The 20,156-nt window shown below is 38.6% G+C and overlaps 1 protein-coding gene across 1 annotated transcript in view; it reads left to right on the top strand.

Annotated features, from left to right (window-relative positions):
- Positions 1 to 2,019, top strand: part of CAND1 (cullin associated and neddylation dissociated 1) — a 28,969-nt gene extending 26,950 nt beyond the window's left edge. Inside the window, exons 15-16 of the mRNA XM_075080861.1 lie at positions 106 to 213; positions 1,322 to 2,019. Of these exons, the coding sequence (XP_074936962.1) occupies positions 106 to 213; positions 1,322 to 1,546 (333 nt within the window). The 3' untranslated portion in view covers positions 1,547 to 2,019. The remainder of the gene's footprint in view (positions 1 to 105; positions 214 to 1,321) is intronic.
- The last annotated feature ends 18,137 nt before the right edge of the window (positions 2,020 to 20,156 follow it).

Raw genomic sequence — 20,156 nt, 5'->3', positions numbered from 1 at the left:
TTTCATTAAAATGTTGCTGGTAGAAAGGTTACACAGCATCATAGGAAATCTCTCCGTATATGTGCTGAGCATAACTGACTGTTGGATTGGTTTTCTCTCACCTAGATGCTAACCTTTTTAATGTTGGTGAGATTGTCTACCCTTTGTCCAACTGCAGTGCTGCAGAGGTTGGATAGGCTTGTTGAACCTTTGCGTGCTACGTGTACAACTAAGGTATTGTTTTAAATTTAAAATTTATTTAAGCTAATTATTTTGTGTTGTCTTACAGAAGTATAAATGGACTTGTGTATGAAGAATATTTCTGAGAATCTAGGTGTGTTGCGGTAGCATTTCCTGAGTGATAGTTCATAAGCTGCAATAGGGCAATATAAATATGTGGGCCCTTACATATGTATTAAATTCCTTGAAATTACAAATGGAACAGTAGATTTGTTAGCTTCTTTTTAAAAATCCTTCATTTCCTTGATGCCATTTGTTTTGCTCCTTAAAAATCTAGCTACCTCTTGGGCAACTTCTAAGTCTCATTTCATTATAAATAGTGAAACTGGAATACTGAGTTTTTCTAACTTCTAACGATTACGTTGTTGCAGACAAACATTTGGGTGACAAAGGATGGAGGCGCAGTGTAAAGTGGTTCTATTTGTGTTGGATGTTTTTGTTTTGTTTCTCCCTTCTTCATTTATATTACAGGATTCTTGGGTCTTGACACAGTTAGTCTCCCATTCCTGCTCTTGTCTTGATCCACCTGCATGCTCTGACAGTCATTTAATGCCTGATTTGCCTTGCTTTTCCATTACTGTAATCTGTTATATTTCACATCCAGAAATTTTACTGCTTTTAATAATAATTTTTGTTTGTATCCTTGAAATGTCTTTCAGAATTATAATAGAAGGTTAAGCAGTTATTCTAATCAAGGTCAACTTTTTAAAAATTTCTGTGCTCTGGAAACTGGAAGTATTGTGATGATATCATTTTAATGTTGTTTACTGACCTTACTAGCTAGAGGTTGGCTGCTGTAATTTTTTTGATTTGGTAATTGACTTGGCAGCTTACAACCTTTTTCTGCTTTCTTGAACTGTATTCAAGTTTCAGTCTTAGTTGCAAACTGCTAGTAAAACATCTGATAAAAAGTACATGTTTAGAGAGGTTTCTTTACTTGTTTTGTTGTTCGGTTTTTAAGAGCTTAGGCCATTTTGAAAGCTGTACAAAGTGGTAGTATGAAAGGAGATAGGTCTTTGTAAGATACATTTTCTTTTTAAGGTAAGTGTAGAGGGGAGGGTTAAGCAAAAGTTTCAAACATATTTTCATTTTTTTTCCCTAGGTAAAGGCAAACTCAGTGAAACAGGAGTTTGAAAAGCAAGATGAACTGAAAAGATCTGCTATGAGGGCAGTAGCAGCGCTTCTAACCATTCCAGAAGCAGAGAAGAGTCCACTAATGAGTGAATTTCAGTCACAGATAAGCTCTAACCCTGAGCTGGCAGCCATCTTTGAAAGTATCCAAAAAGATTCATCATCCACTAACTTGGAATCAATGGACACTAGTTAGATGTTCGTCCAAAATGGGGACCATTATGTTGAACCATACGATGCACTGAATTGACAGGTTATGAGTAAGAAACAGAAAAAATATCTAATCTTCACATTGTTCCACTTTATTTACCTTTATGGATTTATGGAGACAGTTGGCTTTTCCCATTGTTGCTTTTCTAGCATTTATTCCAGAAATGTATTTCCATAATCCAGAGTTTGTTAACCACTTGGTTTAGTGGATTTGGCTACATTTGGGAATTAAAAAGTTGACGCATGGTATATGGAAATAGGTTCCAACATCCATTTGCCCTGTAATGTTTAGGATTAAAATGTTAAAATTTTGTGACCATGATTTTTTTTCTTTTATTCACTTTCTACTTGTAAACACAAAAAGGGGGGAGGTGGGAATCAAGTGTCCAGGTGCACCATATTTTTGTACAACTTTTTATTCTTTTTTTGTTTCAGCTTCATAAATTGGTTTGGCTGGCAGATGAATTCTGTGTAAGATTTATTATACTGAAGAGAGGGTTTGGGCAGAGTTCAAAAAGAGCAGACAAATGGCATTTTTAAGTGTGGGGATTAGAAAACAAATATCCCTGTTGTGCACACTAATTTTGCATGAGCAAGTTTGCAAATATATATTGTCTGTAAAACAGCATGTGCAGTTTATTCGTAATGCAAGTTAAAATAAGTTCTACTGTATCAGTGCAGTTTTCAGGTATTTTGACGTACAGAACATCCATACAGGAAGGGACAAATGAAGGTTGGTTGTCTTAACCTGGCTTTTTTAAATGCCAGTAGTATGACCCTGAAGGTGTTCTTAGAGTAAATATGACTACTTCTGCAGTTTTCATGGTTTTTCGTACTCAAAGGCTGGATCCCCTGGAATTGAGGTGGATAAACTGGAAGATGGGAGGGGAAATAGGATGAGATGGAGGTAAAATAAGCAGAGAACAATAGCTGCTCAGTGGCTGCTGAACTCCGGATTCAACTTTGCTTTTGTTACAAAAGTATGAAAGGAGGTTTCTTGAGTCGCTTCTACCTCCTTTTTTTTCATCCAACAACTTTTGTTAGGGCACTAATATACGGTGTTACCTAGACAAGTATTGGCAGACCATCATTTTGTGCCTGTCAGAACACTTTCTGGCACATGGAACCATCAGTAGGTTGCAGTGCTGCAAGTGACATACCGTAGTCTGGGCGAGGTAGGAAACAGGGAATGGTCTTAAGAGTGGAGAGAGATAAAAAGCAAACAGGTGCAAGAAAAATAATCTGTGAATATGCTGAAGAGAAGGTGATAGCTGGTAGTCCTGCAATGAATTGGATTTGGGGATTTAATAGCAAAAGATGGGGAAGCACTGCCTCAGATTGAGACTTGTCATTACTTGGTTAATGCAGTTGCTTAGTTGTCTCTTTTTTTTAGTCAGATCTGATTTTGATTTTTCTCTCATTAACTTGTATTTTTTAGCTAGTTTGATATTTTGGAAACCTGTTACAAGGATATGTGGCGTAAGCTGCTATGTGACTAAACAAACGTACATTTTTATGACTTCAGTGATGGTTTCCTGTGAGCATTAGGGTTTGGGGGCAAATTCTTCACCTTACACGCTTGCAACTTGGGAAAAGCAGGGGAGATAATGTTGCATTTTACTTTAATAAAAGGACCTGAACAAAGAGATCTATGAGTTCCTTCAGTAGTAACAATTTTAATGCTGTAGAAATTTTTGAAACTGTAGCTTTCTCTGTCTCTAAAGTCTTCGTACTAATGTAACAGTTGTCTTCTAGAAGTAGAAATAAATGAGATTAAACATACCAACATATCTAAATGTCATGAAAAAGAATGGGATGGCTCTAGAGAGAAACCATATGGTAGAAAAACCACTGTGAATTAGGTCCTTTTTATCCTGCTGTATAACTCATCTACTTCAATTACAGCAATATACAGGCCTCCTAATTAAGAATCTGTTGTGTTAATTAGTTGTCAAACTAATCGTAGAACTTTTGTATTAAGTTTTCAGAATGCATTAAAATGTTTTATAGACCTAAAGCTAGGTGTGAGAATGGTATGATAAACATGAAATGTGAGGCTAAAATATGTAAATGGAGTAGGTGACAACAGTAAGTAAACAGAATACTTAGATTTGTAGTTGAGAGATCTGTGTGTGTTCACGTACTACCATAATGCCTAATGTGGTGGATGCAAATAATCTCTGCTTTGTTTTACAGTACATTACCATGGAACAAGTTTAAGGGCAGAAGAGAAGGTTGAGCTGTATTATTTAGTGAATGCTTTCTTGCAAGAGCGTAGTTTTCACTTTGGCCACCGATGAAGCGGCTGGGAACATAAGAATTACGTCTCCTCTGTAAATCACAGAAAATCCAAGAGTATGGTTCTCTTCAAGTAGCAATTGGTTATTTCGGTGATGCAGGAAGACAGGCTCGTGAAGGTTGTAACTGCACCATAATTACTGGAATTATTTATTAGTTTTATAAAGTCTAACCAGGTTGGGAGTTCAAATTCCACTGACTTTCACTGGATCGCTTGATTGTAAGGTGGTTCCCCCCCCCCCCCCCCCGTGTATCCACATATTTGGGTAAATCTGGTGTATTCATGCTTTTAGTGCAGTTAGGTTCAGGTAATTCTGTTAAGGATGCTAAACATCTGAAACTAAAATATGAAATTACTCTCACTAAAACAAAACCAGAATTCTGAAAGTCTGTTCTTGAAGATTTTTGGTATGATTAGAACTTTCTATAGTGTTTTTCATCATATTGTACACAGGCAATTGAGAGCAATTAATAAGCTTCCACATAATACAGAAATGGTTGGCTCATCCTCACATTGGAGATTCTTGCCTTTAAATATTTAGTATCTCAAAAGTACATGCTCTGATTTTCTGTGAAAAACCTTGCCATCCTTGCAAAGGTGGTCTCTTCTAAAATTATAAATTGAAAACTACAAGTACCTTAAGCATGCTGCACTACAATAATGTAAATTGATTTTTTAAAATATAATTTTCCTTCAGAATGTTTGATCTTATATAGCAGTTGACAAAATAAGAAGAGCTGAACTATTTCTGGATTGTATTTTTGAGCTGAACAAAGCAGTACATGTGCGTGTAAGCAGCATTGTTCTTCTCAAATGAAGGATTATTTTAACATTTCATCAACTCAAATTAGAAATATGAATTAAAAGTTTGTATCTGCCCACTACAGATATGCTCAGCAATGATGCAAGGAACAAGTTCACCCTGCTGGTGAACCACCGGTCACCACCTGGACTGGTTAGTAGCAGCGATTTAGCAGCTGTTCTTGTATTCACTGGTACTTGCCCTTTCTCGCCTCCCCTTGAGATGACTTTAAAAGCAAAGTAATGATGCCTTGGAAGTGTGTGGGGTTTTTTTGGTTTTTGTTTTGTTAATCCTGATCTTTCTGATTGAAGTGACACCTGTTTCTGCCAAACACCAAACCGTTAAGCCTGTAGTGTCTGAGTTCTATTTTGCTCTAAACTTCAGATAAAAAATACTTTTTCATTGTTACTGTTCTTAAAATTTATTTCAGAGAAATGAAAAATACTAGTCAGTTTATTACTTTCTTTTTGTCCTTGTTTCCTCCTTGCTGTGAAATGGAAGGCTTTGCTTGCTGCACTCGTGAACATGAACAGGCAGGCGTTGTGACGGTGAGCGTGGCCCCCTGCTCCAGAATTGCTCTTAAGTATAGAGTTATAGCTCTTACACCAAAACAGAGCTTTTTCACCAGTGTCCATATATAATTTTTCATTTTGTCCGAGTTTGGGGGAGGAGAAGGAAATCGGAGTTCTTGGGTATAATGAAGTAAATTAATCTTCCATGACCAGTGTTGGTGAAGCAGGGAAGTTTTCTGCAAGAGGTGCTTTTGTGGGGATCAGGCAATTTTGTCTTGGTAGGGAGTTAGACTTCTTGAGATTCGTTTCCACCTCATGAGGCTTAAATGTTTCCACATAATCTTTGATAAGGAGAAAACTGCCTTCAGAAAGGTCATCCATCCCCCAAAACAAACAAAAGGGTATCTGTTGATTTTAGTCTGTATGTTGTGGTTTAGAACATAACCCCGAACCAGAGAAGAAATAAGAGTGTGTTTCTGAGAACAACAGAGACACTGGCTGGAAGACAAATGTTACCTGAAATGTAGCACTGAGAAAGAGAAAATTAAATTGTAAAGTGAGAATACTGTCATTTAAAATAGTTCTCCTTTCCTTTGTGTTCTGCCTTTGATCATATTTTTGAAGAATGGGAAATACAGAAGGGGGGGAAAAGGTAATTAGCAAGCTGTGAACTTCTGTGATCCCAGAAGTTAAGGGTTTAATTTCTATTTCCTGCTGCTTCCTTTAAAAAAAAAAAACCCAACCAAAGGTATTTTGGTAAAAGTACATAGTAATTCTGAAGACTTTTATTCTGAAGGAGTTAAAATTTTTTTATTATATTTTCAGTATTTTTTTCTTTTATTCTGAAGAAATTCTTCCCTTTTGTATGTGGATTTCTCCCACCTGACCACTTGGAGGCGGTTCAATATGGCTCCTGCAGACTTTAGGAAATAAGCTGTCACTCAGTACAGTGCAGTAAAGGTATTCCTGTAGTAGAAAAAGTTGGCAATTCACTCTTTCCCAATGTTCTTTTATTAATATATTAAAAAAAAAAAATTGTTCGCACATGACTGTAGTTTCCATTCAACCTCCAGCCTTTCGTCTCTTCAACTGACTAAGTTTTGGACTCTTAATCATCTGATTACTATTACTTAGGTGCCACCCTTCCTAGGGTTTCTTGATGTTGTAAGCTCAAGTTGTCTAAAAGACTTGTTTTCTTTCCCCAGTCCTTACTAAGATTATTTGCTAGAAGGCTCAGGTTTATCTGCCATATCTATGACATTTCCATTGTGCGTGAAGACAAATCTTTCACAAATTGCATGTAGTATCCATTCTAGAGAGCGATTTTTCAGAGTTGCTATGCTGAAATACAGCTGACTGCTATTTTTGAGGAATTTCATAGTTCAACCACTCCCCTCTGCAGTGAAAATCCAGTATACCTAAAATTCACAGGAATTTGTAGGGCTTAAAAAAAAACAACCCACAAAAAACCAAAACCAAATATGCGTTTCCTTATTTAAAAGCATTCCTAAGGACAAAAGAAGTTGTTCAGTGTGCAGCAGAACTAATGGAATGTGGCTTCATGTAAATTTTTCTCTTGCCCCTCAAATTTCTTGATGCTTGCGCTCTATCAGATGATCTGCAGCTCTAGACCAACTTGCCAATAAGAGGGTGTTTTGCGTTGCAACATCTAAGTTCTGCCTAATGATGGAATGTATAGGAGGACCTACTTCGACTTTTCCCTCCACAGCTACTGATCTTCCCACAGATAACAAACTTTGAGATGTCAGCCACGTTTGACAGAAGGGTAAAATTGACCAGCATTTAAAAAACGTATTGGATTCCCTATGATCATAATTTCTTTTCAAAGACAAACAACTTTAGCATATTTTATTCCAAATGCAGAGGTGATCAAATGGGTCTTTATTAGGAGGAAGATACTAAATTAAAGTGACTGAGTTGCACTGAGTTCTTGTTTTTCAACTATGTTGAAAATGCATATCTGTGGTTTGAATTGTGACTTATTTACAAAAACCATCAAAATTAGAAATGTGGAATTGAAGCTGCCGATGGATGAGGTGGTTGATTTTAGTACCTTGGCAGGGGTCAGCCAAAGTAAAACACTAAACTCTGCACTGCTTTCTCACATGGTGCCAATTTTGGCATATAAAGTGGGTTGCATTCAGCTCTAATAAAATGATAACATATTTATATCTCCAAGTAGATTATATGAAAAATTAAGTTGTTTGACATGGAAGATTATACACTGTTCTCTTGATTTTTTGAGAATATATACGTAGACACAGTGAACGTAGTTGCAGGTCATTTTCTAAGAAGTCGGCAATTTTTTTCAGTTCTCCTCCTTCGCTCCCAACTTTTTAGGAGAAAAAACACAATTCTGTAATTTTGTAGTGGTGTTGGTGTTTGATTTCTGCAGGACCATCGTCGTTCTTTTTTTTTAACGCTTTCCAGGGGGGGAAAAAAAGTAAAGTGGAAATTTGGTTGAGTGGCTTTCAGCCTTGTGCATTCAGCCATTCTATGTAGAGTTTTATATGGAAAATGAAGAGTTGTTACTTATCTACAGAGAAAATAATGTTTTCTCAATGGTTTGAAAAGATGTATTCAGATTGAAACAGTTGGATATCATCAAGGGGTATGTAAGGACAAAGAATTTTCTGAAATCATAAAAATTTCTGGTTGTCCATGGATGATTTATTTCAGGTCTGTTAGGTGGCTGAACATGGCTGGTTCAGGAAGCTTAAAAGGGAGGGCAAGGGCAGGCTATCGCATACAAATGTGAATTTGTATTATATTGCTGTTTGGCAAATGGTTAATATTTGTTGGTCTGGTTTGTCTTAATACTGGTGTCATTAGGCAAAAATATTCTATGCGTTATCGAAGTTCTGTTTGATTAAGGGAGACTGAGTTTGAAGGATGGTTTGGGAAGAGGGCAGAAACGGGGCAACTGATTGGGTTTGTTTTTTCCCAATGTATCTTTTAACATATGGAAGGATGGGAAAGAAAAAGGTCGATTGGCAGGTTTAGGCACTTCTGGAGAAGGAGGTCAAGAAGAACAGTGCAGAATGTAATGGACTTTCTTTGGTCAAAGTATTTTTTGTTCACTGTCCTGGGGTGCACACCAGGGACAAAAAATGTCTAGTGTGGCTAACAAATAGACCTGGTAAATCCTGTACGTCTTTGTGGGATCAGATCTTGCAGTTGAGAGAACAAATGTCTCCTTGAAACCTACAAGAATTACTGAAGAGAATCAGACCTGTTTAAGGACAACCCAGAGGCTGTCATCACAATACAGATGCCATTTTACATGCTTAGCTACATCGTATAAGCAAGGTACGTTCTGTACTGTGGAAAGAAGAGAAAACTTGGGAGCTCTTTTGCACCGTACTTGTTAACACATGTGCAACAAGGGCCTGTAGCTGTGTGTAGTATGGATGCTGAGTAAAATACGCTGTTGTAAGATGGGGACCATATGGTGCAGAAAAAAATCTGGTCGTGGCTACTCCGTCATTCAGTTCACACTGCAATAGGTAAGTAGATGTAAGGGAGCTTTGTTTTACTTGAGATAGTGGAGTTGTGCTCATTTGCAGGTCTCTCCGGTTTGCTGTAAGGATGCAATACTCCTTACTTTTAAATGTCAGTATTTTTACTGACATGTATTTTTAATTGTAATTTTAGTTAAGTGCACAATTACATTTTCAAGGGAAGATTCATCCTAACAGTGGGCTTGCTTCACTGATCTCCTTTTGGAGAATTCACCTCAAATAATACAATTTTAAATAATCCCTCTGACAGCGTTTAATAGCTGAAGCTAGGAGTTAATAAAACTTCTAATCATTCCAATAAATTAAATTTATTTCCAACAAAGGAAACTTTAAACTGCTGCTATATCAACTAATGAAGTAAAGCAAGCAACCACAATGCACGGTTCCCAGGATCAGCTAAGCATCCTGCAGGAACAGAGTCAGATGTTCTTCCTACTTCTTGCCTTCCGAAGTGGTAAAGAGCAAGTGGGAGAACATTTACTCTATGTTAATTTCCTTTACTTGAGTTCTAACATGGTCTAGTGGATAAAAGTGATTTGAAATCAAGAGTGCTTATGCTTTAAAAAAAATATATTTGCAGACTTATTTAGAAACCTGTTTAAATCAGCTTTGAAGGAGACCACTTCTCTGTTCTCAGGAAGTGACCTGCCAGTGTGGTAGACTACAGCTAATATTTGAACATGTCCAGGAGCAATCTCACTGGATAGTGCTTTGAAAAGGCAAAGAATATAATACAAGATTTAAGTATTATTTGCAAAGTTAGCCTTAAATGTCACCACGTTGTTCCTCTGCTGCTGTACTGGTTGTTTACAAGAGCAATGTTCCAACACATGCACTTTAGGATTGTGAACAGATGATATCTTTTATTGTGAATATTTGTTTGCTTTATGTCACTAGAAAACGCAGTCTTGCTTGCCTTGATTAAATATTGCATACTTTTCTGTAGTTTTATCTGCAGTTCAGCCTATAGCAATGAAAACAGAATTCATTTCTGACAAAGCTAATGTTACAGAAACAGAGAAGCCCTAGGAAATGTCTGAGGACTGTGTACAGAATAGTTTGTTTGACTACAAAGATGTCATAGTTAATGCACTCCATTTTGCAGATCAGATATTTCTTTGACAAAGTAGTGGAAATAGGTTTATTAAAAGTACAGTATCTGAGAAGAGCATCAGAAGCATCTTTGATAAATATGTTCTTAGAGCTGGTTGATCGTGTGGCTGAAGAAGAGTTGGTTCACAATGAAGCCTGTCTTCATTGCTCACTGATCATTGATGGTCTTTATTAAAATAAAACCCCAAATGTTTCTTCCTGGCTGTATTAGTAAATACACTATTATATGTTGGTAAATACAGCACAGTGCTGAAGGTTATTTTTGTGCCCAAAAGCAAGATGCTGCATTGTGTGCAATGTATCCTTGTAGCCCTGACTTACCCATTTGACAAGGCTTTATGAATAAAGGTTTAGTGACTGCAGACGCTATTTTTCCGGAGGGAGACATGATGTCCCAAGACATATTACATTGATATATTTTTTCCTTTTCTTTCATTTTTCAGAAAGAGCCTTAAATATCAAACTCTGAAACCTTTTAATGAAAGAAAAGTTGTTTTAAATAACTGAAGTATTTCAATCCTTTAGCTGTATTTTTCGTTGTCCTCTTGACAATTGTAGAGTTGGATATGGTAACAAGCACGCTGGGTACAGTCCCACTCAATGGGATAATACACAAATAATGCTAATACTCTTGGAAACAACTATTGCTTCTTTATGATAACTTCAGTAGTAACCCCAGATGATAAAGTACATTCTTTATGCCACATAACAAAGTTTTCAGAATGCACCATGAATGTAAAAGTACCTAGGAGTATTAACATCATACAGGATGAAAATACCTCCTTCTAGTGGTTCTTGATTAATGTGTTCTGTTCTTTCAAGTGGCTTCCTAATTTAATACACTAAAATCACTGCTTATCTGTGCGTATGTATACACATGTATCTGAGAATGGGTGAGTTTTTCTGTTTTATCAATCTTCCAATGTTTTAATTTATTTGAAGCTACAGTTCCTCCTGGTTGCAAGTAATCAGCATTGCATTTGGGGAAGTTATTACACTCTTCTGAAAAAAAAATGACAATTCTTTGATATTTTTCCAATGCTAAGTGTTAAATAATATAGTAATATTTTATTTTCAAAAAAGCTAAAATCTGACGAGCATTTTTACATGGAAGTAGTTTTATTACTATGAATTTCTCAGTGTTTTTGTAAAGGAATCAAATGTAATTCTAAATTTGTCTGTGGAATTTTAATTTCATTGTAGTATTAGCTTTTGGACCCTCTGGTTTTATATCCTTTGACTTGAACCAGAAAACCTATAATTACTCTTTGGATCAATGAATGGCCAGATCTGTTTAAGCAGGTCTCTGCTCTCCCAGTGCCGGTTCTGTAACTGTGAATCTGCTGTTGCTTCTTGAAAATGGAGCATAAATGATGCTTCTCAAAGGGTTAGCGTATATTTCATTCTTTCCCTATATTCATTATAACTGTTTACAATATTCTGGTAAGGAAAAACAGGTTAATACAGAGTGTTTTGTCCATCCAGTTACTTCACCTTGTTGCACTGTCATGGCAAAATCTACTGTATTAGCTGGCTGTATGAGCACAATTAAATGAAAATTAAATTTCAGCATCAATTCCAGCAACTTATTTTCTTCCAGGAGATGGCGCTGTAACCTCATTAACAAATGCCAAACAAACGCGGGGGAAAGACCAGCAAGATTTCTTGGCAGAAAAGAAATTGCAGGTATTTGAAGAATGGATTTGAAATGGATCCTGTAATGTTATTTTTCTTGACAAGATACTGGAGCTTTCTGTTATGAATGGTTCTCTTCAAAATTCCTTTTCAATCTTTTACAAGTAATTTCTAAATTTCACTTTTCTATCATAAAGTTTGGCAAAGTTTGTGCAGGAAGACGGTCACCACCGCAGTGCTCCTCCTACAGCCAGGTGTTTGGTGGTGGTATGGCCTGGATGGCTTGGCACTGCTGCAAAGAGTGGAATAAACCACTGGGCCCCACCAGCTGAGTGACATGGCTGAAAAAGCAGATTTTATAGCATAATTCCATATTTTCTTTCTACCTTGCAAATGATTTTCCTTCTCCCAGGCTTTTAGTAGGCAGCTGTAATGGGAATGGTGGCCCTTAACACAAGAGACCAAACAAAACTAGGTGTCAGGTTCTGGTGAGCAGACTGATGGGTCAGCAGTGTTCACCTTCCTCTTAATGAATGCATTAATTTCTTACCTGAAAGTGCAAAAATCGAGGTGTTTGGGTAACAATACACTGGTTTGCTTTTCAGGTGTAGAGTTTTAAAAAAAAGGGGTGCATTTTTGATTTATATTTCTATTCTAAGTTACCATGGCTACCAAGAGCCTTTTTTTTTAACGGGCTAACCACAAAATCCCATCAGGTGGTGTGTTAGAATTTTGCCATAAAGCTTGCATGCTGCAAGTACCGAAATAAACACTGCTGCTGTGTCAGATGTTATTTGGGATAGGATTCAACAAAAGCCAAAGCAAAGAAGAATTTTATTTCAAATGCATTGTGTTATACAGATGTGTGGATAGAAACAAAGTCCCAAAACAACAATGACCAAAAAGACTACACACAAAAAAAACACACCAAAAAAAACCAACGGACCGTTTCAGTAAATCTTGGTGCTTGATGTTGAACACTTAAAATCAAGTGACTACTGCTTTGACTGATCTCTCCAACCATACTGCAGGGACTGAGCTGTGATGGCTGGAGCTGCAGGCTTTCTTCCTGTTGCAGGCAGCAGGAGAGGTGGAAAGAAAGCCTTCAAGTCTGGTGTGGCCACGAAGACAGACCAAAACGCATCCCTGCAGACTGCCGTTCTTTTCAGCCACTGCTGTGAGAGATGGCATCATTTGGATGCCTGGCTGAAGCTTGTTTTATCTAATTTTTAATTAGTTTTGCATTTTCAGTCTTGCAGGGTTTTTTTGGTTGGTTTGTTTTTAATGTCAGCCTTTATCCTGGCTCTCAGGTGCTGTCAGAACAGGACTTTTCTCTAGTCCCCACATCTTAATACCTCCTCAGCACTGGCTGTGGCACGATGCTCATCTGTGGACCAAATGCTGCTGTTGCTTATGTACTTAGTGCCAACAGCTCGTACCAGCACCAGACCAAAACAAGTTCAGTCTCCTGAATACCTTTATTGTCTCACTGAGGACCACGTTCTGTCCTAGGACAGTACAATGTATATCACATGGTATTGGTGTTGTCTTAGGGTCTTGTTAATGAAACAAAGCAGAGCAGCAAGTATTGGACCCAGGTGTCAGGGAAACCAAAGATGAGACACACCTGTGGACTGGCTCCCACTGCACCACTTGCTCCCAGCCAGGTGTTGTTCCTTCTCGGTCAAGGAAATCTTCATTTAGAAGAGGACTCATCTCTGAAGACTAGTTTGGTACGTCAAAGGTGATTCCGATTTTCTAACTCACCCAGCTCTCCTTGCTATTTTAGACTGTCTGCTTGAGCTTAACAAGCCTGTGCGCCTCCACGGTTTAATCCATGATGCTCAGAGCAGCCTGTATGCCTGTTGCCCTCCTGCGGGCATTCTTTGAAGCCTCCTGTTCAGTTCAGCACTGTTTGTACATGATCAGCTTTGTTGTTCCCCTGCAGAGGGATCCTTTTGCTCTGCAGGATCTAAATTTGTCATTCTTAAGCTGGCTTGGTCTCTTAGAGCCCAGAACAGTTGGTACGCTCTGGTACTCCTTTACAATGTTCCCTGACACTACTGCTTCCGCAGCAAAGGTACATGGCATCCAGGCTTTCATGGCAGATCAGCAGAGTCTTCTTGTCTCACAGGATGTCTCTCTGATACGCCTTGTTTTTCTGAATTTCACCTAAATCAAGAGATTCATTTACTGGGTGGTTTCTCCTGCCATGTACAATACAGGGCGCAATTTCTCTCTCTGGAAAACAGCTTTAGAATGAATCTGAAACAAAATTTACTCACTGGTAAAGCTTTTGAAGGTGATACGGCCTAAGAATTATTTTATTCTGATACTTATGGGAACAGGGCTCTGTATGCTTGCTGGAGATCTAAAGGTAATAAAACTCAGTGCTAATCTGCCCAAACTTTATAGCTGAAGAACTGCTGAAGGAAATGGCAGCTTTGGCTACAATTTTTAGAGTTACATATGTACCTAAGGAACAAAAGGAAAGGAAAAATAGCACTTGTATGTATTTCAAAACTAAAATTACAAATGCAGTCTTAAGTTATCCTACCACCTAGACAGGCTAATGCTTGCTCTGTTCTATTTGAACTTGCTGTTTTTGCTAGAACTTCATTTCAAATTCAGGTTTTACCTTGCAGAAAAAACCTGTATTTAAGGCATCAAAATTAACAATGAATTTACTAAGATGGTGACAATTTTTTTTTTTTTGTAGGAACAGCTTGTCAAGGATGACTCTTAAGGCGCTGAGTAAAATACCGACTAAAATTTTGTTGAAACTGTAGTGGTTAACAAAAGAAAAAGTCACTTTGACAACACTAACTTTTTTTCAGTCATAGAGTGATGCTCTAAATATCATCCCTTTGTCAGAAGATGACCAAAGCAAGGGGTGTCCCTGCTGCGCTCCCCACACACCTGAACTGGAAAGGACCAACTGGAACATGTTGAGGCTTGAGGATTTTCAAAAAGGATAAGATATTTGTTTTAAAATATGCACTAGTTAACAGCTCAGTACTTATCATGGACTACTTCTGTATTTATTAGCATGTGTGTGATGTTTCTAGAAGAACAAAAGCATGCAAAGCTACAGGGAATGTCATAAACATGCCATGCTTGAGTCCTCAGCTGTCAAACTGAATGGGTAGAAGTACAAGCAGGCACTAAGGAGCTTTTTTCAGGCTTCAAATATATCCTCTTATTGTGGAGGTCCAATATGATATGGCAAATAATAGAATGTACATAAATTGTTCATTTTTTTAAAAACCCTGTGCCTAGCTGGCAATGCAAAAAACCTCTCACTATGTTCATGTAATATTAAAAGTCAAGGAGAAGAAAATCTATTTGAAGTTTAAATTCTTATCTAATAACTGAAATTCATTTTGAAACAGTTCGCGCTTGTGTAACCAGTGGCAACAATTGAACGCAATTCAGCCAGGAACTGAATGGGACAAACATAAAGGCTGGTTTGATTACATGTTTACAGGCTCTCTGCAGCTTTCACTCAGGAGCATCAGTGCTGCTATAATGGATGGGAAAAGCAGGCTCTTTGGTGGTTACCCTCACTGGCAGTGCCTGTATCACAAGCTTCAGAAAGTAGTCTGCTTCTCTAATGGCAAAGAGGTTACATTGCATCGTTGTGGCCAAAATGGGTCTTTATTAGCACTTTTTACAACTCTGCTGCCTGAATTGTGGTTTCCTGGGTGAACTTTCAGATCTGGTTCCTTGCTGATATTTATTGTAGGGAACAACAGAGAGCGTAAATCTGCTCTGATCTACCTTGTGCATAATCCTGTTAATTTCTCGAGACAGGAAAAAATCCTAAGTTTTAATAATTTTTTTAAGTTTCAATTTATATTGACATGCATTAATATATCTATTTTGGTTTAACTTTGGTGGGTCTTTAAATTACATCTCAGTGTGGCCACAGAGGCCATTAATACACAAGACACGTATTCATGGGTAACAAAAGGACCTAGCATTCTCTGTGACTTTGTCACGTCAGTTACTTCTGAGAATCACGTTTTCATATTATCTCACACTTCATGAATCTTTTGCTTTAGCCTCAGAATAGTTATAGGAACTGCACAACCTAGAGACAAAAATATTGTTCCCCTTTCTGTCCCTGCAGAGGTTATCTGGTTCAGCCCGTACAATCTGGACTGCTTTATCAACTGTGCAGCACTGACTTGACAATAAAGATTATCTGTTAAGGAGGAGGAAGCATCCTGAATTTTGGAGTGAGTTACTGTTGGGAGAGAAGCAGCTGGAGGAAAAGCAGTGAGATTGTGTTAGGCTACTATGCAATCATAGATAACTGCTTTCAGGGCTTTAATAAATATAGATATATGGCTGTAGTTAATAACTTAATGTACATGGCTGTGGAGAGCTGTGAGAGCATTTCCTGATCCATCCAGATCGCAATCTAGCCATGAATCACCAGCAAAGGAGCTACCCTGTACCAGTGATATAGAATCCTTAGGGTATAGAATGTTAAAAAAAACTCTCTGAGGACCCTTCCAAAAGGGCGATACAAGCTGAGCTTGGGTGCAGTGGAGTACCAAGTTTTTAGAGCATTTTCTAACAAATCCCTGAATCTGTCAGGTGCCCTGGCCCCAGTGTGGGTGTGCAGCTTTGGAGGTCTGTGTAATCGGTGGTATTAATAAAGCCTGTGTTTGTATATGTCATTCCAGAAATGCTGATTGCTAATAAGGAAAGCGATCTCTGGTTTTTTTTGGTTTGTGGGTTTTCTTTTTTTTGTGCGGGTTTTTTTTTCCCCTATTTTGACTTTTCCTTCCTGTGTTGTTTCTACTTTCCTGATACAAAGCAAGGCTTGTGGAAAGAAACACCTGCCCAAAGCAGGGTCAGCTAGAGCAGGTTGCCTAGGGCTGTGTCCAGCTGATGTTTGAGAATCCAAAGGTGCTTTGTTTCAGCTATACTTCAACTCATACCAATTGCCCTTGACCTTCCACTGGGCATCACTGACAAGAGCCTGGCCCTGTCGTCTTTACTCACCACTCGCTCCCCAACCCCCTGCCTTGGGTATTTATATGCATGGATGAGATTCCCCCTGAGCCTTCTCTTCTCCAGGCTGAACAGCCCCAGCTCTCTTACCCTCCATATGTCAGGAGCTCCAAGTCCATAATCACCTTGGTGGCCTTTTCCTGGACCCGCTCCAGCAGGTCCATGTCTCTCCTGCACTGGGGAGCCCAGGACTGGACCCAGCACGCCAGGTGTGTCTTACCAAGGCTGAGCAGAGGGGAAGGATCACCTCCCTGGACCTGCTGGCAACACGCTCTGCCTGATGCAGCCCAGGAGGCTGGTGGCTGCCTTTGCCACGAGGACACATTGCTGCCTCGTGGTCAGCTTGGTGCCCACCAGGACCCCCATCTCCTTTTCTAACAATGTTTCCCTTTAGGCAGCTAGGAGTGAAAATGGGCTGCCCTGTACAGAATTAAATTCAGGTGCAAGTAGTGGCAAAACTGAAAGAATCGCCTTCTACACAAAAATAAAAGATGACTAGTTTTTCTTTAGTGTAATGGAAATATTGATTGGTAGAGCTACTACTGCAATGTGCTAGATTTCTGTCTGTGCTATTGTAAAATCACTTCAGGGTACTATTGTTTTAAAATCCAGAGAGCTGCTTGATAGGAATTTATTAAGGCGTACATGTAAGTGAATTATGAATGCTGGACTCGTCTTCTCATTCAGACATCACTGACAAGAGGTACCATAGCATCTGCCAAGTCAGGATCCCGCTGCTGATATAATTTCAACCTTCAAAGAAAAAAGGGCTGGTTTTTAGTGCCTTGTCAAAAAAAAAACAAAAAACAAAAAACAACCGAAAAAACCTTATGGAGATAAAATATTATTTTTAAATGGTTATCTAATGTTGACAGCTACAAGAGAGAATTTGAGAATGAAATGTAGCCCTTTCCTACCCACACATGAGCAAGGAGAGTGGCTACCAGCCAGGTGTAGGTGCTAGTGAAAGAAAGGCCAGTTATTTTGTAGTATTGCCAATGGCTGACATACCATTGTCATGGGGTCATGTACCGTATTTAATTACATGATTATTTTTATGTTGTGGTTTTTTTTTTTCAAATAGCATATTTTCTGTTTCCTCTCATGTGGAAAATGATTAATTGCACAAATTAAATGAAAATGTACCCCATGTTTAGTTGCACAAAGACTCTTTGAAAACAAGAACAGATGTGGTATTCTTCTGTCTTAGTGTTTCTGCTGAAAAATGCTAAAAATCCAGAATAATCATTGGAAGTTCTAGACAGTGAGCGGAAGTGAAATTGAAATATAACTCTTAATTAGTTTCTGTGGGTTCATATACTGGTATGCATTACAGTAATGCTTAATGTCTCCACAGAACTTCACATTTCTATGAATTTCCAAAAAAGAGATTGCAGCCAGTAGTGAGAACATCGCCTTCGTCTTGTAGAGCTCAAGTCTCGTTTTGTTCTTGGCTTGACTCAGACCAGGAAATTAAGTTTCAGTGGCTTAAGCATGAGCCTGTAGGTTAGTCTGAGGTGAGTCTCCCTCAAGGTGCCTTATTAGAGCTGTTCTGCTTTGTTTAAATGCTTTTATTAAGATACTAAATACCGGCTATACAGTGGAGCTGGGACTTGAACCTTTGTCTCTGAACACCCCAACACAAGCGGTGATCTCTCCCGTCTTGTGAGTATTCAGTACTCTGGAAAGCAGAACAGGTCTAATCAGAGATAAGACTAATAGATAGATAACAGAGTAAGATACAGACTCGTATCTACAGAACATCATCTCTGGGACGGGATGTATCGCTAGCAGCCCTTCAGCTCATGCCTGCAAGCTGGTAGAAAGCATGGGCCCTCCTCTCAAAAGCCCTGCAATGAGTGCTTAACCTGTGCTCCAGGAGTCTGGCAGAGCAGCTAATGGCAAATCCAGTGCCTAGCTATGTGCTTACACATGATGCTTATGAACAGAAAGCTTTAGAATTGTGGGAAAATGTCATCAAGGATTAAGATTTGATCACAAAATTGGAAATAGTTTTTAAAAGATAGGACATAAAAACATTATTGGTATTTACCTTTTGCTGTGGCCATCACTAAAAGCCACTCAGCTGTAACTTTTGAGGATAGTCCAGCATTCGCTATCAGGGCTTTTTTTTTTTTTTTTTTTTTTCCCCAGGTGCTTATTTATACCAAGTGCAAATAAATCTTCAAGGTGTAGACTGTCACCCTGAGTGTCTCTCTTCCTGTTAGATGTAAATATAGCATTATGCTGCAGCTTCATATTTTTTCTTTCCTGCTGTCATGCTCAGAGGTGTTGCATGCTGCTGGTGTGTCCGAACCAGCGAAGCAGTACCAAGCGTGCATCCTTGAGGATGCTGGCTGAGGCACGCCTGGCTCCTGAGGCAGAACGTGTGTGTGGGGAGGGCTTTCCACACTTTGGCTGTGCTCCTTACAGCCACCAGCTGCATTACTACCCAACAAAATTCCATTAATTGTATTTTAAGTAATAGCTAGCATACAGGCTAATGTGAATATTTCTTGAATATTGCAGTAGTCGCTGGCTCTTTGCAGAAGCCAGCTGTTGCATCTTTTCCAACACTGTTGTTTGTGCCTGTGTTTGGCCAGAAGGATGTTCCTTCCGCACTGGATTAGCTTTGGGGACTCCATCGCATTTTATTTGAAATAATACTCCTAATTTTCTCCTTACCAGCCGGGCAGAGAGACCACTTTGGCATTGCACAGTGTTGCTTGCATGTGGGGCTGACAATAGTCAGATAAAGAAAAGCGTAGGCTGCTCCAAATCCAGATCGCTTTCCACCATAAAATAGGACAAGTTTTTGCAACAGTCACTCTTCTAAACATCTCACCCCTAAATTTTCAGCTGCACAGGAGTTAGTCATGTTCCTCTAGCTGAGTTTAAGCCTGTTACAATTATTTCTACCCTGTGAACGGGATAAGTGATTTATTACTGTGCATTACTTCTCCAATCCTTCATAATGGAGCAATCAATTTTTAGATGTGCATTTTGCAGAAAGAATGAAGCTCTGATACTATGAAAAATATCACCAGAGAATATGGCTTTTATCTCTGCTGAAAAATGGTGACAAAAATGCTTTCAGTGGGACTTGGACCAAACTGCTGTATCTGAACAGATGCTGAACATGGCCTACAATTAACAGCTTCTTGAGGTGTTGCATCAAGTCAACAGCTACTGGTAATGTTTATTCAAGCGTAGACAAAGCCATAGGGATTCTGTACTGCAGCAGTCATAACAGGATGGCTGAGTATAATTGAAGTTTTCTACTGTGGTATAAATAACAGTAGTAGTGCACAAGCAATACTCCATGTTGGAATCCAGACCTTCAGCGTAGCTGAGTAAAAATTTCTCCTGGATGTTTTATTTTGAGATTTTTATCAATAGCTTTGGTGCATTACGTATAGAGAGAGGAGAGGTCCAATTCTAGCATGAATGAAGAAAATCTCATTTGGGTATATTACTGTGTTTGTAGACAGTTGCAGTGTGCTTCATACGAAAGTGGTTTTTTCAAAAGTGCAAATCCATATTTTGTGAAAAGTAGTTGAATGATTTCCATTGACCTTACAGTAATGCAATATTGCAGTGTATGTCAAACTAGCTAGAGGTTTGTTAGCTTATAGAATAAAACCAGCATTTGAGCCAGAAAATCTGAG

This window comes from Phalacrocorax aristotelis, chromosome 1 (genome assembly GCF_949628215.1).
Source record: "Phalacrocorax aristotelis chromosome 1, bGulAri2.1, whole genome shotgun sequence".
Taxonomy (NCBI): Eukaryota; Metazoa; Chordata; class Aves; order Suliformes; family Phalacrocoracidae; genus Phalacrocorax; species Phalacrocorax aristotelis.
This window is presented reverse-complemented; position numbering and strand designations above follow the sequence as displayed.